Below are 19,576 nucleotides of genomic sequence, written 5' to 3'. Positions count from 1 at the left end.
ATTAAGCCGTAGGCTGAGAGAGGCCCGGGACAAACACACACAGACACACAGGGGTTGCTATTAGATAGAGATGCATCAATAATTTAGAGCTCTCCATCACTCTGACACAGCAGGGGTACGGGGGCATGTCGAGTGTGTGTGTGTGTGTGTGTGGGTGGGTGTGTGTGGTGAGTGTATGCAGTGGGAGCTTAATGAGGAGGGCCCAGCTGGACTTCTGCTGATCTGTGCTTGTCTCGCTGGATATAAAGTACCTCTTCTATCTGTTGTCTATTGAATGCAGCCTGCTTGCGTTACTATCTGGATACATAGATCCGTGATGAGGGGTTTGCAGATGACAGGGATGCCGCCAAAATAGTCCAAATTGTTTATTTGGCAGTCGCAACATTTAAAGCGGGTGCTACTGTGTGTGAGGAAAACAGTGATGGGTTAAACAATGCAAAGGGATGATGGGTGCATGTTGCTAAAGAGAAGGGAACAAACCAAGAATAATGCATCTGCAAGTCTTTTTAGAGGCTAAAACACTGCACAGCTGTTTATAATACTATGAGAAGAAGACCTCAGAAGAGGATACAGGGACATGACTTTACCCTGTGTCCGATTATCAGGTGACATTACAACAGTTTTCTTACACATATTTGATTGCCCAGCACCTTGTATTGTTGGTTGAGTTGTGGCAAAAAATGTTGCCCGGCAACCCTTCGTTTTCTTTCTTTTTTGTTGGAGCCCTCTGCATCGGGACCCCTGCTGTGCCAACGCAGTGGTCTCATTGAAGTGAAGGTGGATCTTTTGACCATTCCATCCACCCTGACCTCCTCCCTACGCGTACACAGCGAATGGTCGGCGGGAGCGGTTGCTCTTTGCCTCTAATATCGCTGTCGGTGGGTTTACATTGGGGTTAGTTGAAAGCTTGGTGCGTCTCACGCAGGCGCTAAAGGGTGACGTGTGCGTCGGTATCGGACACCAAAGGGCGACACAAAGTATCGATATTTGACAACCTGGGATCAAATAACCAAATAATTAAACTGCCATTGTGGAATTACATTAGTTTACTGCCAAATAAGGTATTGTTTGTGAGTTAAGTTAGATTTGGGCACTTGTTGGTGGATTTAATGGGTGTGGGTGTGCTTGGAGTCTGGTGGGTTTGTATCTGTATCTTGATGAGACAAAGTTGTACTGGGGTTGTGATAAATATACTACACCAGACCTGACTTTGGCTGGGTGTGCTGAGTGGGTTGTAGTGTGCTGTATAAGTATGGGAGTGCAGTTGTGCGTTCAGGTGGATGTGATGTCAGCTTTGATGAGTTTGAATTGAGCAGTAATGTGTTTGAGCAGATCCAAGGTTGATTCATGCAACAGGTGGACAGGCTGAGCATGAATCTGTCTCCTTATCTTTCTTTCTCCCCGTTTCATTTTATGCATCTTACTGTCTCTGCAGCAGGAGGGAGTTGGCACACATCTGCCACTGTGTGTGTGTGTGTGTGTGTGTGCATGAGCATGCATGTATCTTGCTGGCTTACCCTTTTCGCAGTGCAGGTATCAGCTCATCAGCTCGAGTCTTAGTATTACCTGGAGAGAGCACCCACCCTCCAAAAGACACAAAGCACAGAGAGAACAGACCGCTCAACACATAATAGATGCCCTTGGAGATTTCCTCCAGCCAAAAGCACCAAGAGAAGAATTGTGTCTTTCAAAAACATCTCTCTCTCTCTCTCTCTCTCTCTCTCTCTCTCTCTCTCTCTCTCTCTCTCTCTCTCTCTCTCTCTCTCTCTCTCTCTCGCACACATACTCCCTTGTCTCCTTTACTGCAGCATGACCGGGCACTATAGCAGTGGAAGTTACAGTAAAGAGGACCTGATAAAGCAGTCATTGGTGTGTGTGTGACACAAACTTGTATTCATGTATAAAAGTTACTTGATTGGTTGCAATGCACTATGTTATGGAGTACACAAGTGTGTTGCCTCGCTGACCTTCTTTGTGTGTCTATGTGTGTGTGTGTGTCCTCAACTGAGTTGTTTCTGCAGCATCAATCCATCATGCTTATTGGCATTTGAGTTGGCTTTGATTAGCATATCTATTAATATGGAAATGCCACATCACCAATATTGAGCCCAGACGGGTCAGTGCTGTGCACACTCTCCTACACACACACACGCACGCACACACACACACACACACACACACACACACAGTAGGAAATGCTTGACTTCGTCTCCAGGGATTGTTCGGGAGTTTGAGGTTACGCTAAGCAGACATGATTACAATGTAAATGTGTTAGCATCCTCTGCAGTAAGACTTTCACTGAGGCATTTCTGAGAAACATCTGTCCCTCTGGTGTTTCCGTAGTGTGCATATAGCGTCATGTAAAACGTTGCTGGATTTTACCACTTAATGCTTTGTGTTTGCATACAACGCCTGTCATAAAAGTTGGCCTCAAGCTATAACATCACTTAAGTTTAAACATTCAAGTCAACAGTTTCTTTTAACAATTCGTTTCAATTTGGCCGCTCAATTGATGCCCTGGAACAAATCTCAACAAGCTTTACGCAGACTATTCCTGAGCTCACAAACCCTCTCAGCAGAGCCTGAGATATACAACACGGATCAACATGAGCGCATCAAAGAAAAGAAGAAAAGAAATCTTGAAACCACACCAAATGGCACTGCTGAGTGAGGGAGGGGAGGTGGAGAGAGTTAAATTGCAATCAGCAGGTAGTTCGGGAAGATTGAGAAGCAATGTGAGTGTTGGAGTGAGCAGAATTAATGAGCGCCAGCCTGCTTTTCGTGCCCATCCAAACCACTGCGAAGCTCTATAATTGTCAAAACACACCGACTGTTTTTTCCCATTTTACAACCAAGATGTGCTCACAGCCACGGGGCAGAAAAGACTTCGGCACAGTGGCCGTGATAGCTCATATATATGGAACATCAAACCTCGCTTTTCTTCACGCCGCTCTGATAAACAAGTGTCGGCTCTATAGCTCAGCTGATATGGTTAATGGAATTACAGAGTGTAATGGCAGCTGTAGTAGTCGTGATGGACCTGACCTGCGCTACTCCAGTAATGCTTTTATTTTTGCGGGTAGTGAGAAATGAACCGATCACAGACGATCAGCACAGATTAAGAAAGCGGTGGTCCCCTAACCCTAAATACAACATGCCATACACTCGACACATTTTAGATGATGGTGCTCTTAAGATTAGAAGACGTATTTATGTGATTTATATGCGGCAATACTGGATTTGACAAGTGAAATGTTGAATGTGATGCTGGGGAACATAAAAGGAAACTGTCAAAATCTCAACGAACTGATGCATTTTCTGCTCTGCCACCTCTTTCAAAATCTTCAACTAATTACACAGTGAAACTCTAAATGGCAAGAGCTCTTACACCAATCAGCAAAGCTTTGTTATCGGGACTGACACGCTTTGCACATCTCATTAAAGACAACCAGAAATATGCAGTAACGGAGTGCTCTCCGGTACCTTAAACCAGGTGTTTATTCCTCAGGAATGTCTGATTAAAATAAACACAAAACACCCACCACATTATTCAAATCCAGAGCTGTGAGCAGACCATTAGACACATACACCTAATTGCGTACTCTGAGCTAGAAGGAATGTTTACTTCTTTCAGTTATTTGGTAATACGAGACTTGGTAAATATGAGACTGTAATCACCCAGTCTTGACATGCAATTACAATTGTTGAGGATAAAAACACAATACAGCTAAAAGCTCATTGTGGTCCTCATTAGAAAAGGGAGTGAGATGACAGCTTTCAAGCATATTACTTTTGTGGGGTGTGTGTGTGTGTGTTTGTTTGTGCGTGTGTGTCTGTGTGTCAAGGATTTTTGGGATTCATTGAAATGTTTAATGAGGGATTTGGTCATTCAATTTGGCACAAGATTGGGTCGATTTTGAGACTGTGAATGACTTTCGTTCTTAAATTCTTAAAGAGAAACCTTCGTGGAGAACCATCAAACACTACTCAGTCCTGATGTAACGTTTAACTTGAAATGATATCATATCTTAAATATAATAAATAACTGAATCAGATTTTACCAAAGAAGAAAATGAGATGGAACCACAATGATGACAGAATAGAACAACCCTGACTCACATTTGGTTGTGTGACGTGTGCGAGTAAGTGAGTACAGGGAAGCTCACTGGACCAGCTGTTGTAAGTGACGATTGTTATGCTGCTGGCAAGTAGAGAAGTACTGGAGATCTTGTTATGGATGTGAACCACAGATGATTTAAATAAAACACCTGAACTTTTCCTCTCTTCTCTCTTGTCTCTCCCCTCGACCCCCCTTTCTTTTGTTCTGCCAAACACCTGCTTCTCTCCTCTCGGCTCAGTTAAATGAAACAGCCAAGCAGTTGATGGAGATCGACAAGCCCGCTCCAACTAACGCTCCAGGTCCGAGCTCCGAGCCAGCCCCGCTGGGCCCCTGCTCTCCTGGCCCCTCCCCCAGCGCTTCCCCGGCCAATGGAAATGGCTCTGGCCATCGGAGAGGCGAGGGGAAGAAAAACGCCAAGAAGAGGCATTCGTTCTCTGCGCTGTCTGTCAGCCAGAGGGCCGCCCAGCTGAACAACAGACACAGTATGGAGATCTCCCACCCGGTCCTCATCAGCTCATCCGACCCCAGAGCTGCTGCACGCATCCAGGTACACACACAAACACGTACATACACACTATAATTAGAGTGACGTGTCGTAGGGGTGGTAATTTGATCCTATTTAGAGATACATGTAAAATACTTCATTACAAGGAAGGGTTCTGCCTTCAAACTTTTACGTAAAGGAACAGTGTGTCGCATTTAGTCGGATCTATTGGCAGGAATGGAATATAATATTAATCTGTATGTTTTCTTTGGTGCATAATCATCTGAAAGTGGGAATTGTTCCGATTTTCGTGACCTTATAAACCGTTTACATCTACATGTTGAGTGGGACTTTGTCACAGAGCCGGCAGCTGTGCTTCTACAGTATGGACAAACCAAACACTGGCTTTATTTGGTTATTAATTCATTTTTATCGTGTGATAAAGGGATTAAAAAACATGTGTGGACAAGCACATGAAGACACAAACAGCTAAGGAGATTATACAAAGTAAAACAAAGACAGGCGACACATTCAAAGGGGACAAAAGCAATCTGAGGAGAATAACATTTAGATGGATGGGTATGAGAGAACAAAGTCTGGCTCTAGATTGGGCCATTCTCAGCCACCGTAGTTGTCCTACGTGTTTGGCACACGGGAGAAGTTTCAGCAAGATGCTGCCAAATCCTACACACTGCACATTATCATCAAAGTACAGAAATATAACAGTACTTGTTTTGAAGATTGAGAAGATTTTAGCTGATTTTAACTATTTGATTTAATGTTTGGTTCAGCCACATATATGTTGTAAGATGATCTGTGTAAAATCTTGATCTCAAAAGGATATTATGAAAAAGCTGTTTGTGTTTTTATCAGGTTTAAAAAGGTGTATGTTCTCTTTCGTTGGCGACTCACCATCACATCATTATAACCTTTTTTTTGTTTGTCAATGAACGCTTTTTTAGCAAGTCCAAATGTATCAATTGATCATCTTCCACATTGGCTGTATCAACCCAATTGACACTGACATCCGCGAACATCGATTCAGTCATTATTCGACTGGTTGTACTGTTTTTATCAGCATCCGAAATTCGCAGAAATCAAACAAGGGAAAAGCAGAACACACTTTGAAACACAAACGTTTTGGATTGCTGTCGATCTTTGTGTGAATAAGCTCATAGATATAGATGGGTTGGAAATATAAATATAATTTTTCTTGCACTTGGTCTAAAAAGACCTTAAAAAATGTATTATCCGATCGGCAACGATCTGTTTCAAAGCAGCCTCAATTTCTTACATGCCAACATATATACACTGATACAGATAAACAGTATCTGCAACAAACTATCATCAGCCAATATATTAGCCCAATAAAATCTTTCTTGGCCGGGCTCTAAGCACACATATACAGTACATGCAGTACACATGCACGTTTTGCAAGGCAGAGTTCACTGTGGTAACTTCTCTCCGCTCTAGATTTGATGCAGTTATTCCCCTGTCACCTACCCTGACAGTTCTATGTGACTAACAGCATTCCTGTCTTTGACAGCTGGAGACTGGAGACCCATTGCTTTTACATTTATTGCCTCTGGTTGCATTCACACCTGCGCTAAATGTGTTTTTGAACAATACCCAGGACGCACGCTAAAAAACCGGAATGGCTGCTGGCACATATTGCAAGTAATGTTTTATTTTAAATGGAAACCTCTCGATCTGTATGTGTGTATCTGTCTGTGTGTCTGTAGGATGCATCCCACCAGGGTCCCTCTCCCTCCTTGGCAGGGGTGCTGGTGCCGCCCAAAGTGGCATCCATAACCTCTGAGCTGCTGGCCCATGCCAAGGTTCAGCTGCCACTCAACATGTGAGTACACCTCAGGGTGCTGTCATTCACTCACCTGCGACCAAGTTTTTTAGTGCAAACACCCGTTCTGTTTTCCAACCGAGTGGACATCCAAACATGATTTCAGAACCTCCTGGTATAGCGTTAAAAATAGTTCCTCTTTTGTGCCCAGAGTTATTGGCCACGTTCCACCACCTCTGCAACCACATTTACTCCTCTGCTGGTCAAGGATAAAATCCCCCTCAGAAAAGAAAAATACAGTCACACTCCGTTCCCTCTGTTGTGTGATGCTGACGGTACATCAGTGTTTCATAACAAGGCTTTTCAACAGCACAGCCATCGCTTACCCCATGCATTTTAGAGCACAGCCTGTTATGTATGTAAAGAAAAACATTTCCAAATTTGCAACGAACAATAGGGTGCTTAGTCCTTACTAACAAATGCAGTACTGGATATATCTTCAGTTCAGAATATATGCAGCTAAGAATGCTTGTTGTGTCAGCTTTTTAGGGATTTTGGGGAATTTTTCATTTATTTGACAGTGGACAGACAGGAAATGAGGGGAAGGGCAGAGAGAGATTGGGATGGCATGCAAAAAAACTGAAAAGCGGATGTTGTGATTACATGATCGGCATCTTCATCGGGAAGCTTTTTTTTTCAAATTTACCTAAACTTTCAGACAATACCGACAAATAGTACAATAGATGGGTAATATGACTCAGTATGAGCACTCAAGACAAACAAAGTGGGCGTTCATGAGCTGCTGCTGGAAGCTTTGCTGTTGACTTCGATTATTTCACAGGTTGATCATAGCTTGAATGGATCAAGAGCGGCAAAAAAAACACCTGACACACACTCACAAGCACAATTGAATCCTTGTGGAAATGTAACCTCACTAGTCACATCCAGATGGTTGGTGAGGCGCCAACGCTGAGCAAGACTGTTCTATAATTTACCTCGTAATTAATCTAGCAGGTAACTGCCAGAAAGATACGGGTATCTTCAAGGTGAGTGTGTGTTTGCACTCTTGTACTTCCATCCTTCTGCAGACCAATTTGAGTTTTAGACCTTGAGATGTTGGGATATTTTTGGACGTTTGGTCAGTAATCACTTCTTCCAAGGTCAGTATTCGGTTTGCGGTTTTGGCAAGGGGCCAGGCTGTTGACTATTAACCGGTGTCCTGCCTGCAGGATGCCAGTCAAATACAGCAACATAGTCAGCTTTAGTAATATCACCTTCCAAGCAGCGCTGGGTGGACACACGCTTAATACACGTGCGCACACACGCATACGTCCGGAGTAGGTTTGATCTGCTGATGAGGTCGGACGTTTCCATCTTGACCTGGCAACTATTCCTGTTGCCATGGGGAGACGGGAGATGGTCCCCGCATCTGTTACCATGGCAACGGGGAGGCAGCGCATACAGGGCCTGTTTACTCTGCGGCCTTATCGTCTTCTGTCGGAGTCTGGCACTACGTACTACGAATGTCTCCAACAACAACACGTACAAATATTCACATGTACTAAGTAAGATGCTAAGTACTACAGTTATCAGCTGACCTGTTAGTGGGCAGGTAAACAAAGACATATCGAGTGCCCGTTCATGGGATAGCATATCATTTGGGAGGGAGTAATGAGTCAGTCAGCCTCTGTTGGTCCCATGACCAGAAATGACTTGAATTCTCATGAAGAACATAATAGATCTCAGGCGACAATATTAAAGCAGTCGTACATCTTGTACATATGAGTCAGGCTATTCTGATTCTGAAACTTTTGTTTGTAGAAGGTTATGTGTTATAGCTCACAGCTCATTGCAATATGTCCCAAATTAGCCTGATTCTGGTTAACATGCTAATATTTTTGGAAATTAGGTCTGTTGATATCTGAATAAAGATTGTAGTTATAGTCTAACATATTTAATGATTTCCATACTATAATATCCCCAAAGGCCTTATTGTTGTTCATGAAAACCAGGTCATTACTGTAAAAGAGGATGTATTCTCAGATAACTTACCTGGTCAATTGAGGCAAAAAAAATTATATGTTTACGTTGTTTTTACGATATCTAAAAAAAATCTCAAAAACCTGTAAGTGTGTGTCAGTGAATTCAGTTGTTCAGATAAAAACTGTTTGAGAAAACACTCCTGCTTGCTTACTCAAATAAGATTCTCTTAACAGTCATACCTCAGTAACAAAAACTTTAAAATAAAATGTCGTTGTTGCTGTTTGAATGGAATTAATTTCAGATGCCACATGAGATCAATTACTGATATCTGACAACAAGCTCTCATATCTACAGTTGGCCACCTACAGTTGCTTTCCCACTCTTGGGGAAACGGATGGTATATGGTGGGAGGACCAACCTCCACAGTTTCTCTCTTTGTGCTGACAGAAAAAATCCTTTTATTAACCAAAATATGGTGGTTTCATAAAGCAGTTGGTGGAGCAGCAACAGTGTGCATGTTCTTATCCTTTGGTCCTTGTGCACTGTACATCTCAGTTTAACAACAAAAAATGAAATGTAGTCTTATTTTTCATTTTGTAAAAAATAAATGGCGATAAATACTTGAAATCCCAAAAGAGAATTTAAACTTGTTTTTGATAACTGAAAAGGGAAAGTGTCATGAATATTCCTGAGTAATTCTCTCGATACCAGAGGAGTTAACTCATTCACTCTCTGATTCAAGTAAAACAGCATTGGAATTTGGTGTTCTCTCCTTCCTTCTTAACACACTGACAGAAATGTCTACTTGTTTTTTAAAGGATTTACATTCATTTGTTTATTTATTTGCATTTGTAATTGCTTTGCTTTTACTTTGCACAATTCATATTTAGGGTAATCCACATGGGAGATAATTGGTATTTGGTGAACGGTTTCTTGAGATTTCCTGCTGACTTATCATGATTTTGTAATTGGACTGTTGCCTTTGTTCCACAGATATCTGGCTTTATACGCCTACAAGCCCCAGAAGGCTGACGAGCTGGAGCTTAGGAAAGGAGAGATGTATCGGGTGACAGAGAAGTGTCAAGACGGCTGGTTCAAAGGCACTTCGCTGAGAACTGCTGCCTCTGGTGTCTTCCCGGGGAACTACGTCACGCCCGTGTCCAGGTCAGTGAGGTCATGCTTGGGCGTGTGGAGGTCGGAGGGTGTTGTGGTGGTAGATCTTCCTAGCGTCCAAATACAGTCACGTTGGTGATGTGCAGTTATAGTACAGTATCCCACTTCCTTTGCCCAAGATGGAAAAGGGACAGTAATCACGTGTGCTGTCAAGGTGTTCCTCTGCAACAAAAGCGTCAGTGTAAGTTTAGCTTCACTAAACTTGAACTCATGTACGCTGTTATTCATAGCTGTTAAAACCAAATGAAACAAAAGGAATTGTGTACTGAAATCATATTTGGCAATTTAATAGCCCTCATTATTCCCGTATGCGTGAACACATTTGCAGTGGCTGTTTATTGAATCTGTATTCTGCTCCATGATGAAGAAAAAGAGAGAGAGAGAGAGAGGAAGAAAATGAAAGAAAAGGAGAAGTATGAAGAAAATATAAAATGAGGGAGGGAGAGATAATGAGAGGATGAAAACAAAGATTTGGTACTGCAGGATAGACAGGAAGGTTGAGTGGAGAAAGAGCGCAAAGGACCGAATGGGGCGGAGAAAGACATTGCGAGAAAGGTAGAACGAGTCGGAGAAAGATCTAAAGAAATTGAAATAAAAGATAGTACGAGAAAGCAACAGAGTGAGGCATATAAAGAGAAAACGCTTCAAAGAGATGAGACGGCAGCAAAAACAGCAGGTGTCTCTCTGCACTTGATATGAATGGCTGCTTCATATTCTGCAGTTATGCAATCTGAGAGAGAGAGCGAGAGAGAGAGAGAGAGAGAGAGAGAGAGAGAGAGAGAGAGAGGCAGGACAGGCCAGTAATCAAATGAGAGGCAATTTGTTATTTTTACGCAAGCATACTCTCTCCTTCTCCCTCCCTCCCTCCCCCTTCCTTACCTCCGCCCCCCCCTCTCCTTTGTCTGCAGTGCAGCTCAGAAATGTTTCAATGTGATAATGAGAGGCTGCCAAAGATGTCCACACATGCACGCACACATGCACGTGCATACATTGTTGAGTTAGACCGATACAGACTGACAAACAGCCTGTTTGAAATGCGATTTTAATATTTACATGTTTGTTGTGGAATTTATTATAATGATTGATGCAAACACACATTATTTTGATTTGATCAGATTCCATATTAGAATACAGTAATGCGTTTGGATTATTATTATTATTTATCCTGGATTCATTTCAGATTTTTTAACATTTTATAGCGACATGCATGCTGCTTAAAGTCTAAAAAGTTACTCAAAGTCACAGGATGATCACACCAGCCGGAACTCCAAATCGGGCCAAACGCAGAGACTCACCATGTGGAAACATTACCAGCGGCTGGTAAATATCTGTATGGGCAAAGCTCAGCACACGCAATAAGCAGTCCGTGTGTTGTCCATAGAAAACCTCGATTCAAAGAATCTGTTGAATGGCTTTCCTGTTTCTGGTGGTACACACATGCATGCAGCACACACACACAGAGAAAGCCATAACTCTGTTTGTGCGTGACAGGAAGTCAATGGGTGGCCATAAGAGTGTGAATACCGCTGAGTCAATAATGTTCAGCTCACTGTTCTGCCATTCAGCACTCTGCAGACAGAAACTTCAGCAGCCTGCAGCTCCATATATGTTACAGTCGGACATTAAGTCATGCTGATCCACCGCTTAGATAATAAAACTGAAATCACTAACTTTGACGGAGGTTTATAGGGCTGTTTGTCCCTTCGGCTCTGCTATTATGGACAAAATACTGGCTTTTAACATTATCTACGAAACAAGACTTAGACTCTACAGCCATGCTATGTGAGGGTGCACTCGGGCACAGCTTTGCTTTGAGCTACATGCCAACATCAACATGGCAACACCATAAGCAGGTATAATAGAGTGCTGCAGGAAGGTATCCTAAACCCCAGATATGAGTTCGCATTTTTGCCTTTCTAGTTCCCTTGATGGGTTTTTTGAATGGCTTTTTGGTTAGCTTGCCTCACATAAGGTCTGTGGTTAACACAAGCAATATAAAGCAACATACTTTTTTATTAAAACATGTGATTAGGGCTGACAAAAGCAAAAATAAAAAAAATGTCATGTTTAAACAGTTGAAACATTCAATGACAAGCCAATGCCCCTCACTCCTCTCGCCTCTGCAGGGCTCCGTTTGGAGTCGGTTCTTCTCGGGGATCGTCTTTGTCCAGTCCAGTAGGTGGAGGAGGAGGAAGTGTGGGTAGTAAAATCTCTGACCCTTCGTCCCCGGGGTCCCCGGGGCCCTCTTCGTCTCGTCCCTCCACCCCACTGGTAAACTCTGTGAACAACGCCAGTCCCGCCTCCTCGCCGCAAACTGCCGCCGCCCAGCTGAAGAACTGCCTGCGCTCCAGTCAGCATACGGTTAACCAGGCACGCACCTCAATGCAGCTGGGTAAGCAGAAACGTACACACACACAATGTTACAAATACACATAATGGGTTTAATCATTGAGCACCGGATCCATTAAACATTCAGAAGCATCTGTTTTCAGTTTTGTTCCTGTTTTAACAGTCTATTGATCGATCCGGATCACATATTCACTGATTAACATAATGGCACAGCCCCAACATATCACAGTCAAGAAACAATTTATTATCTTCTTCCCAAAGTGGCACTCAAGATAGACTGGGAACTGACTGACTCACAAGTTGAGCTACAAACATCCTGCTGTTGTGCAACAGAAGCAGCCACATGAAAGCCTCCCAACATGGCACCATGTGAAAGGAGAGGCGCATCGTGTTGCATCCCTCCAGAGAAATGTTCAGCAAGTGAAGAAAAAGTATTTACTTACATGGAGATGTGTCGGTGTCTGGTATTTTATGCTCTGCAATATCCCACTGTGCGATAAGGCTCTTTACCAGCCTACAGGCTTAAAGGAGCAGAGCGCAGATCGTGCATCTTGCAGCAGTTTATCCCCTTAGTCTCTTGTTACAGAATAATAGAATATTGATCAATGAACATCCAAATGAATGAGCAGGATGAGATCCAGTTAGTGGCATTCAAATACAGCACGCGGCCAAACGTTTCTCGACATTTGAGCATTTAAATCACACTATAACATTTTTAAGCATAACGAAGAGCACACTCAAGTATGTGAACTCATATCTTTGGCCATAAAGCAGATGTTTGTTGTATATCAATACGGCATATGCGTCATATCTCTTTTGAATTACAATTCAAATCAAACTTTTTTTCCATTCAACAATTTTCTACGACCGTCACAGCGCTCAAAAAGACAGTCAATCACACTCTCGCTCACATATACAGGAAATCTTGAGTCTGCAATTTATTTACCTAACCTGGTGATGCATTTGTTTTCGGCACTTTTGCCTTTAGGAGAAAGGAGAGACAGTACTGAGGTGATAGGAAGTGAGGGAAGAGAGATGAGGGGTGACATGCAACCCGAAGCGGGGGCATTGCAATTATATTGTCAGCGTCTTAAACCCTTAAAGGCCCCGAGGACGGCGCTAACCTGCATGTCTTTGGACTGTTGGAAGAAAAACACACCGAGAACCCAGAGGCAGGTGAATGCTTGCAGTGAGGTGACAGTCGTAACCACCGACCCATCATGCTGACAACAATTTTGCAATAACAACAAAACATGTATGTGATACGGTTTTTGGCAGCAAATACTATGCACCCATCACCACTCTTACTTCCCCGGCTCTATACAAGTGTAGGAAATTTGGGTTTAGAAGTGTGTGTTAAGAAATTATAATAGAAGTGATTAATGATTCATAATTCGAATATTTATAATTGTAGGAATGTACTTCTAAACCCAAATTTCCTACACAAGCCCACTGAATCATCACTGAACTTTTTATTATTGGAGAATAGTTAGAAGAACATACTGCAACTCACAATTTAGCCCAATTGCAGCATTACGACATGCACTCCAACGTACAAACTGCGCTCATACAGTCTGCACACACAGACACCAGTAAGAGATCTGATTACTCGGTGGTACTGTTTGTGCCTGCAACTCACCAACACAAACGCACACACACACACACACGCACCTGTGTCTGTACAAGGTCCAGATCATATCAACCTTGTTCTCCACTCAGTCTATTCATCTCTCCAGAATCCCTTTTTTCTTTCTCTTTGCATGTTTTCTCTCTCCCTTCTGAGAAAATAATGGTGACCATTTCCTTTGGAAGGCTGAAGATTAGACACTGTGAGAACACTACCAAGAATAACACACACACACACACACACACAGAGAGACATGTGCACACCCACACACATACACACAAATGAGCACACACAGACTACTAAACACAGCTGAATGACATCACTGTGCTTTTTGTTTTATGGAGGCGTAATGACAGAGCTGCATGCCTCTCTCCGTCCACCTCTTCCCTTTTCTCCCTCTGTTTTTCTCTCCCTCTTTCACTCCCACATACACACACACACACACACACACACACACACACACATCTGGTCTCCATTACAAAATAAAGTATGTGCATAGTTCTGGCGTTTAGTGGTTTTATCACATGACCAGTGCGCCTCTCTATGGATTTCTGCCTGAGTACTGCAATGTAGAAGAGCAGGTGGCTAGCAACCCTGTGTGTGTGCGTCTGTGTGTGTGTGTGTGTGTGTGTGTGTGCGTGCGTGCGTGTTAATGTGAGTGCATGTACATGCGTCTATGTTTATGTGGGTGTGTATTTCTGTGTACTTGTTCTCATGAGCACCAAATGACCTCATTCAAATTGAAGGCTGAGAAAAATGTTCTCAAACTCAGGACATCTCAGCCTGTTTTTTGCACGATAACTGTTCGCTAACAGTTAGGGCCTTGAGCCTTGAGCTTTGCTTATTCACAGTACAACATAATCACATTTTAGCAAGGTGGTTTGTTATTTTATTACTCATCCTCTCAGATTGGCCCTAGTTTGTGGGTTTTAGTCGGACCATAAATGTACAACTGAGGTGATTTGAAGACGCTTAGACGACGCCACACTTTTCAATGCGTAAACTGTATGTGATTGGCTGGTTTCTCTGCCTTCCGCCCAATTCATGTGGAGATAGACTCCAGCAGCCTTTACCAGCCTTTACTGAAGCATTTAAGACTTAAGCAGAACAGTGTGCCAAGTCATTTCATTTTGCTTTACCCAGTATACTTTTTTAAATATTACTGTCGTCTAAAGTTTGCACAGAATCTTCAAATAGGGTAGCTAGAGGCTGAATCTTGCCGGAAAACAGGGATCTGTTTTTTTTGCGACTATGATTATTTATCTCTCCTTAGATTTTGAGTGCTCCAAAATGATTGCCATGTTCCCTCTCAGGACTAGTGATGACTGCACTCATTATAAGTTTCTCTCAATTATAATGACACGTGTATTTTTGTCTGTTTCAGTCCACAGTCCTCCTGCTGGAAGCCCCGAGCGCCCCACAGTGGCCCTCTCCCCCCTGCGTCCTCAGAGTTCCTCCCCCTCACGCTGCCCCGGCCAATCGGGTCGTCCTCACTCCATGGTGTCTCCAGGACCCAGCCTAGGGCCCTCACCCCTCTCCTCTCCCGCCTCACGGGCCCTCCTCCCCCTCTCGTCCCCTCTCTCCTGCCTCACGCCTCCCAACGTGTCGGCGGCGCTCCTCAACGGGGACCCAGCCAGTCCACTGCAGCCGCCATCGCCGGGCCCCTCCCATAACCAGGGCGTCCTCGCACCTAAACCAGAGAAGGTAAGCCTCATCCTCACGAACAACTAATAAAGCGCATTTTATCTTAGAGTTGATTATTATTGGCTTGTTTTAAAGCTGGAGTCTCCCCCTCTGTCACTGAGAGTAATTACACAAACATGCACGCTTGTGACTGCAGGTGAACTCGTCGCCGCCAGAAACGATCTCTTCAAGTCTTCCCGTGCAAATGAAGATGCGATTTAAAAAAAGGCACTGGCCCAGTATTTGACAAATACCAACCTGCCCAAGAGCAGCAGTGTGACATCCTTATCTGCCCTTCGTCCCTTCTCTTCATTTGTTTCATTTGTCCCCTCGTTTATTCCAGCCTGGAGCATTCACACCTGAAACTTCTAATTGGAAGCTTCCGCCATATTCTTACTGAGCATTCCAATACTCGTGCTACAATACTAATTAGAATGCCATAAAAAAAACATTTAGTATGTCCCAATACATAGTATGCAAATGCGGTATGACAAAAGTGCCAGGATGTCCCAAATGCATCCGGTCTCATTTTGCAGCATGCAAGCCACCATGCTTTACCGGCTATTCTGACCCACAATCCTCAGCGGCTGTATGAGCACGAGGGTCAAATAGATACTGAAATCTCCACCAGCGGTTGCCTCAATTAACCAGATTTGCATACAAAAGATTGTATGTGTTTCGAGAAATGAGAGCAACGAGCACTTTTTCTCGAATAGAATAATTAGATGTCTTGCTTCTACAATGCAACTTCTGTTATTTTCTCCACATGCATAATCAAGAGCTGAATGCAGTAAATCCACGCTTGTTTTCCAGAGGGAATTATAAGATATCACTCACGCAAGTACATCAAGAGAAGACAGATCTTGGCTAAACGGGGTCTTAAAACTCTTGATCGTAGAATAGGACTTTGAATACTGATTGGTTCAACATATTTTGATTAATATTTGATTTCAATTAAATAAGATCACAGCCTTCTGTCGAAGGGTGCAACTAGCGATTATTTTCATTGTTGTTTAATCTTATAATTGTTTTCTTGAATAATTGACTCATTTAGAATTACGGTTTTCTAAAGCCCCACTCGGTTTCTTCTAATAGCTTATTTTGTCCAATCGACACTCCAAAAAGTATTGATTTACTACCGCAGCAGCTCCTCACAGCTGAGAAATTAGAACTATGGAACAATTGATATTGTTGCTTAAACAATGACAGAAGTGATTGATTGATTGTCACAATTCTTTCAGGTTCATTTTCTGTCTGTCGACGAATTGCTTGTTCAAGTAATTGTTTCAGCTCTAAACCCGTCATTGTTGATGACAATATCCAGTCAGGCAACTGTTGTTTTCCGAGCAGGGAATTCAATATAACAAAACAAATATTGAGTCTGTGAAAGTCAACACCTCCGTTAAAAGAACACAATCCCTCTTGTTTCATACCACTCACTCAGCTATGGTGCACAAATAGTATATATATATGTATATATATATATAGAAAAAATTAAGTGTGAAAGGAAAAATTACATCGTGCCACTACTTCCTTTGATTCCAGATGTTTTAGTCATCCTGTAAATACAACTCACCATACTTTTTTGAATTAACTTGATTAACTTTAACACCATCACCTCAGCTTAAAAATAGGTGTATCTGGCACAAATGCCGAATGCCATCTTATGTTGTGAGATCTGCCGCGGTATAAGCTGTGGATGTTAAATCGGGCTGCGCTGACAGTCAAGGATGGCACGGAAAGCTTGCATCTGTCTCAGCTCCATTTGTTTCACTGTTTGGCTCCACTGTCTGGGACAGCTAATCTATGGCTAGCTGACAAACAGCTCATTGACTATGGAACAGCAGGCAGCGGGCTTGTTTACATCGTCACACTCAAAGATGGCTCGAACCGGATTCAGGTTTATTACTCATATACTGAATATATCTCATAAAAGTTGGAACAGGGCAGTTAAAGTGCACCAACTGTCATTCTGATATTAAAGAATGCTCTCAGCTTAGTACAAAATGTGTTGTTGTTTTTTTTGTTATTTCAAATTCATTCTAGTTTGCTCGTGACATCCTGCCTTACTCAGACTAAATGAGCTGATCTCTACCCAAAACCTCTCAATATGGATTTGGCTTTAGTTCCAGCTTCCAATTATGATCTAAATGATGTTTCGGAAGCTTTTACTGACTGACAAGATTAAGATTATTGAGGAAAAGCAGAATACATCTCTGTTTTTAGTTTTTAGTCAGTAGATGCACTTTTAAGATAGATGCACAATTAATCAACCGTTGTCAGCCTGGGTCCCAAAATATTCGATGGTATGATCCCTTTATGAAATGTCAGCCGAACCCTTGTTCACAGCACTTACCTTTGTGGCTTTGAGCCTGGCAGAGCAGAGACATCAGGTTTTGAAGGGTGGCGACGAGGCTGCACAGAGTCAGTCTTTGTTACAGAGGACACGATGAAGCAGCTATGATAACTGTCTGGCAGACACAGTTAGGGTAATCTCTGTTCGACACACTGTCACACTGTCTGGAGCGCATGCAGCCAGCATCCCAGACACATAGCACGTTGGACATTGAGATGTGTTTGGAGAGCGTTTCCAAGAAGTCTGCGCTTGCAGGGCAGCTGCCAACTAAACTGCTGTCAGAATTTCAGTAGCTCCAGAAGAGAGTCTCAAAATGTCTTGAGAGACTATGTTTGACTGAACAGTATTAACGGCTTTGAGTTGAGACAACAACATCAAGAAAAATATGGAGTTACCATGATCCCCATCGGGGGTCGACAGACACTGTGGTTCAGTGCATCATTTCTCTCAACCCCGAAAATCGTAACGCGTCTGCGTTTCTGAAAGGTTAAGCTCAAAACCTGCCTTCATCAATGGCTTCAACACTGGATTCTTCCTAGATTGCTTTTAGATGATTGCATGTGTGTGTGCGCGCAATTTTTATTTGGAACGAAAGAAAACGTCACACTTAAAAGCATAAATACTATTTATTTGTGTACGAGTATGTAAAACGAACAAAGAGGAAGGAGGAAAACACAACAGTTGCGTTCCAGTAACCTGCCCGTGTGCTGCAGAGCAAGGCACTCCTCTGCTCCTAAATTAGATTTAAATTGTGTAATGGATTAAATTGTGAGTGCATGCTGCCACCTGGTGGTTCAGCAGCAGCTTGACTCGTGTACTCAGACACGCACACACACACACACACACAGGCGTGCGTACACACACGGGAGGCAGATTAAGCCTTTAAGCCTCCAGATGAAAGAGGAGAGGGAGCAATTATTCATTTTTTGTCTGCTGCTTTCAGTCCCACTTCCTCCCTTCCTTCTCTCTTTCTCGATCTCTCTGTTCGCTCTGTCCTCCCTGCTTTCTTCCTGTCCCTCCACCTTTCCTCCTTTCCTCTCCACCTTTCTCTCCTCCGCCTCGTTCCCTCTGTGAGTCCCTCCCTGTCCTTTCCTTTCTCCCTCTGTATCTCACCCCTTTCTCCCCTTCTTCTTCATCTTTATTTTCCACTCCATCTTCTCCTTCCTCTCCCAAATTAAAATTCAAACAAGCTTTATTTGCATGACAGGAAGGGAATCTGTGTTTCCAAAGCGGTGGAATATGTTATGTGTACACTCCAGACAGTGAGCATTGTTAGATTTACATGTTTCTAATCCTGTGAGAAATGATCAAGTCTTTGTATTTAGGGAAATACACATAAAGCTCAGGTATTGGAGTGCAGGAGAAAGGAATGCTGTTTATTTTGGGTCTGCTGAGTCAAAGGGTTTATACAGCCTCTCTTGCTCTGTCCTTTGTTTTTTCTTTACTGTCTATATGACTAAGACTGGTCATTACGACCCTCTTTAATTATTTGATTTCTTGAGCTTCTGGATTTTTTTCATGGCCATTGTTTTATATTTTTAACAATTAATTGATCGATCAAAAAAGAATGAATGGATTAATGAAATGTTAGTTGCAGCCCAAAGCCATATAGTGTACTCTGTCGTTTCTTTCAGAAAACTTTCTGCAGTGCTGTGTTTTCTGTTTTCCTGAGGTCTGGCTTTTTCTCTGACAGATGATCACTTTGATCGCCTTTTTTTTTGATCATCTTTTCTGACAACTTTTTACAGCAGTCATGAAGCACAGGCAGGTTTGCTTTGAACCTAGTTCAGTAGTTGACAGTATTGCGGAGCCAACTCAAAAGGCTTGCAAATTTCGTTTGACAGCTGGGCGGAAAAAATAAATACATATATATATATATATAAAAAAAATGTAAATTTGTTCCTTTGTTGATAAAAGATGAATGATTATGATTATCTCAAGATGCGCTCTCCCTGTTGGTTCAGAAACTGGAGCAAAGGAGATAAAAAGAGATGTGAAGAGAG

The 19,576-nt window shown here is 42.7% G+C and overlaps 1 protein-coding gene across 2 annotated transcripts in view; it reads left to right on the top strand.

The window, feature by feature from the left end:
• The window catches only part of LOC306783872 (E3 ubiquitin-protein ligase SH3RF3-like), a 79,415-nt gene that overhangs the window by 51,272 nt on the left and 8,567 nt on the right, over positions 1–19,576 (top strand). For both annotated transcript variants that reach the window (XM_079277701.1, XM_079277700.1), the window contains 5 exons: positions 4,359–4,667; positions 6,347–6,462; positions 9,379–9,549; positions 11,685–11,950; positions 14,919–15,238. In XM_079277701.1, the coding sequence (XP_079133827.1) occupies positions 4,359–4,667; positions 6,347–6,462; positions 9,379–9,549; positions 11,685–11,950; positions 14,919–15,238 (1,182 nt within the window). The remainder of the gene's footprint in view (positions 1–4,358; positions 4,668–6,346; positions 6,463–9,378; positions 9,550–11,684; positions 11,951–14,918; positions 15,239–19,576) is intronic.

Source organism: Melanostigma gelatinosum (genome assembly GCF_949748355.1).
Source record: "Melanostigma gelatinosum genome assembly, chromosome: 10".
Classification (NCBI taxonomy): Eukaryota; Metazoa; Chordata; class Actinopteri; order Perciformes; family Zoarcidae; genus Melanostigma; species Melanostigma gelatinosum.
The sequence above is the reverse complement of the archived record's forward strand: the minus strand, read 5'-3'. Positions and strand labels throughout refer to the sequence as shown.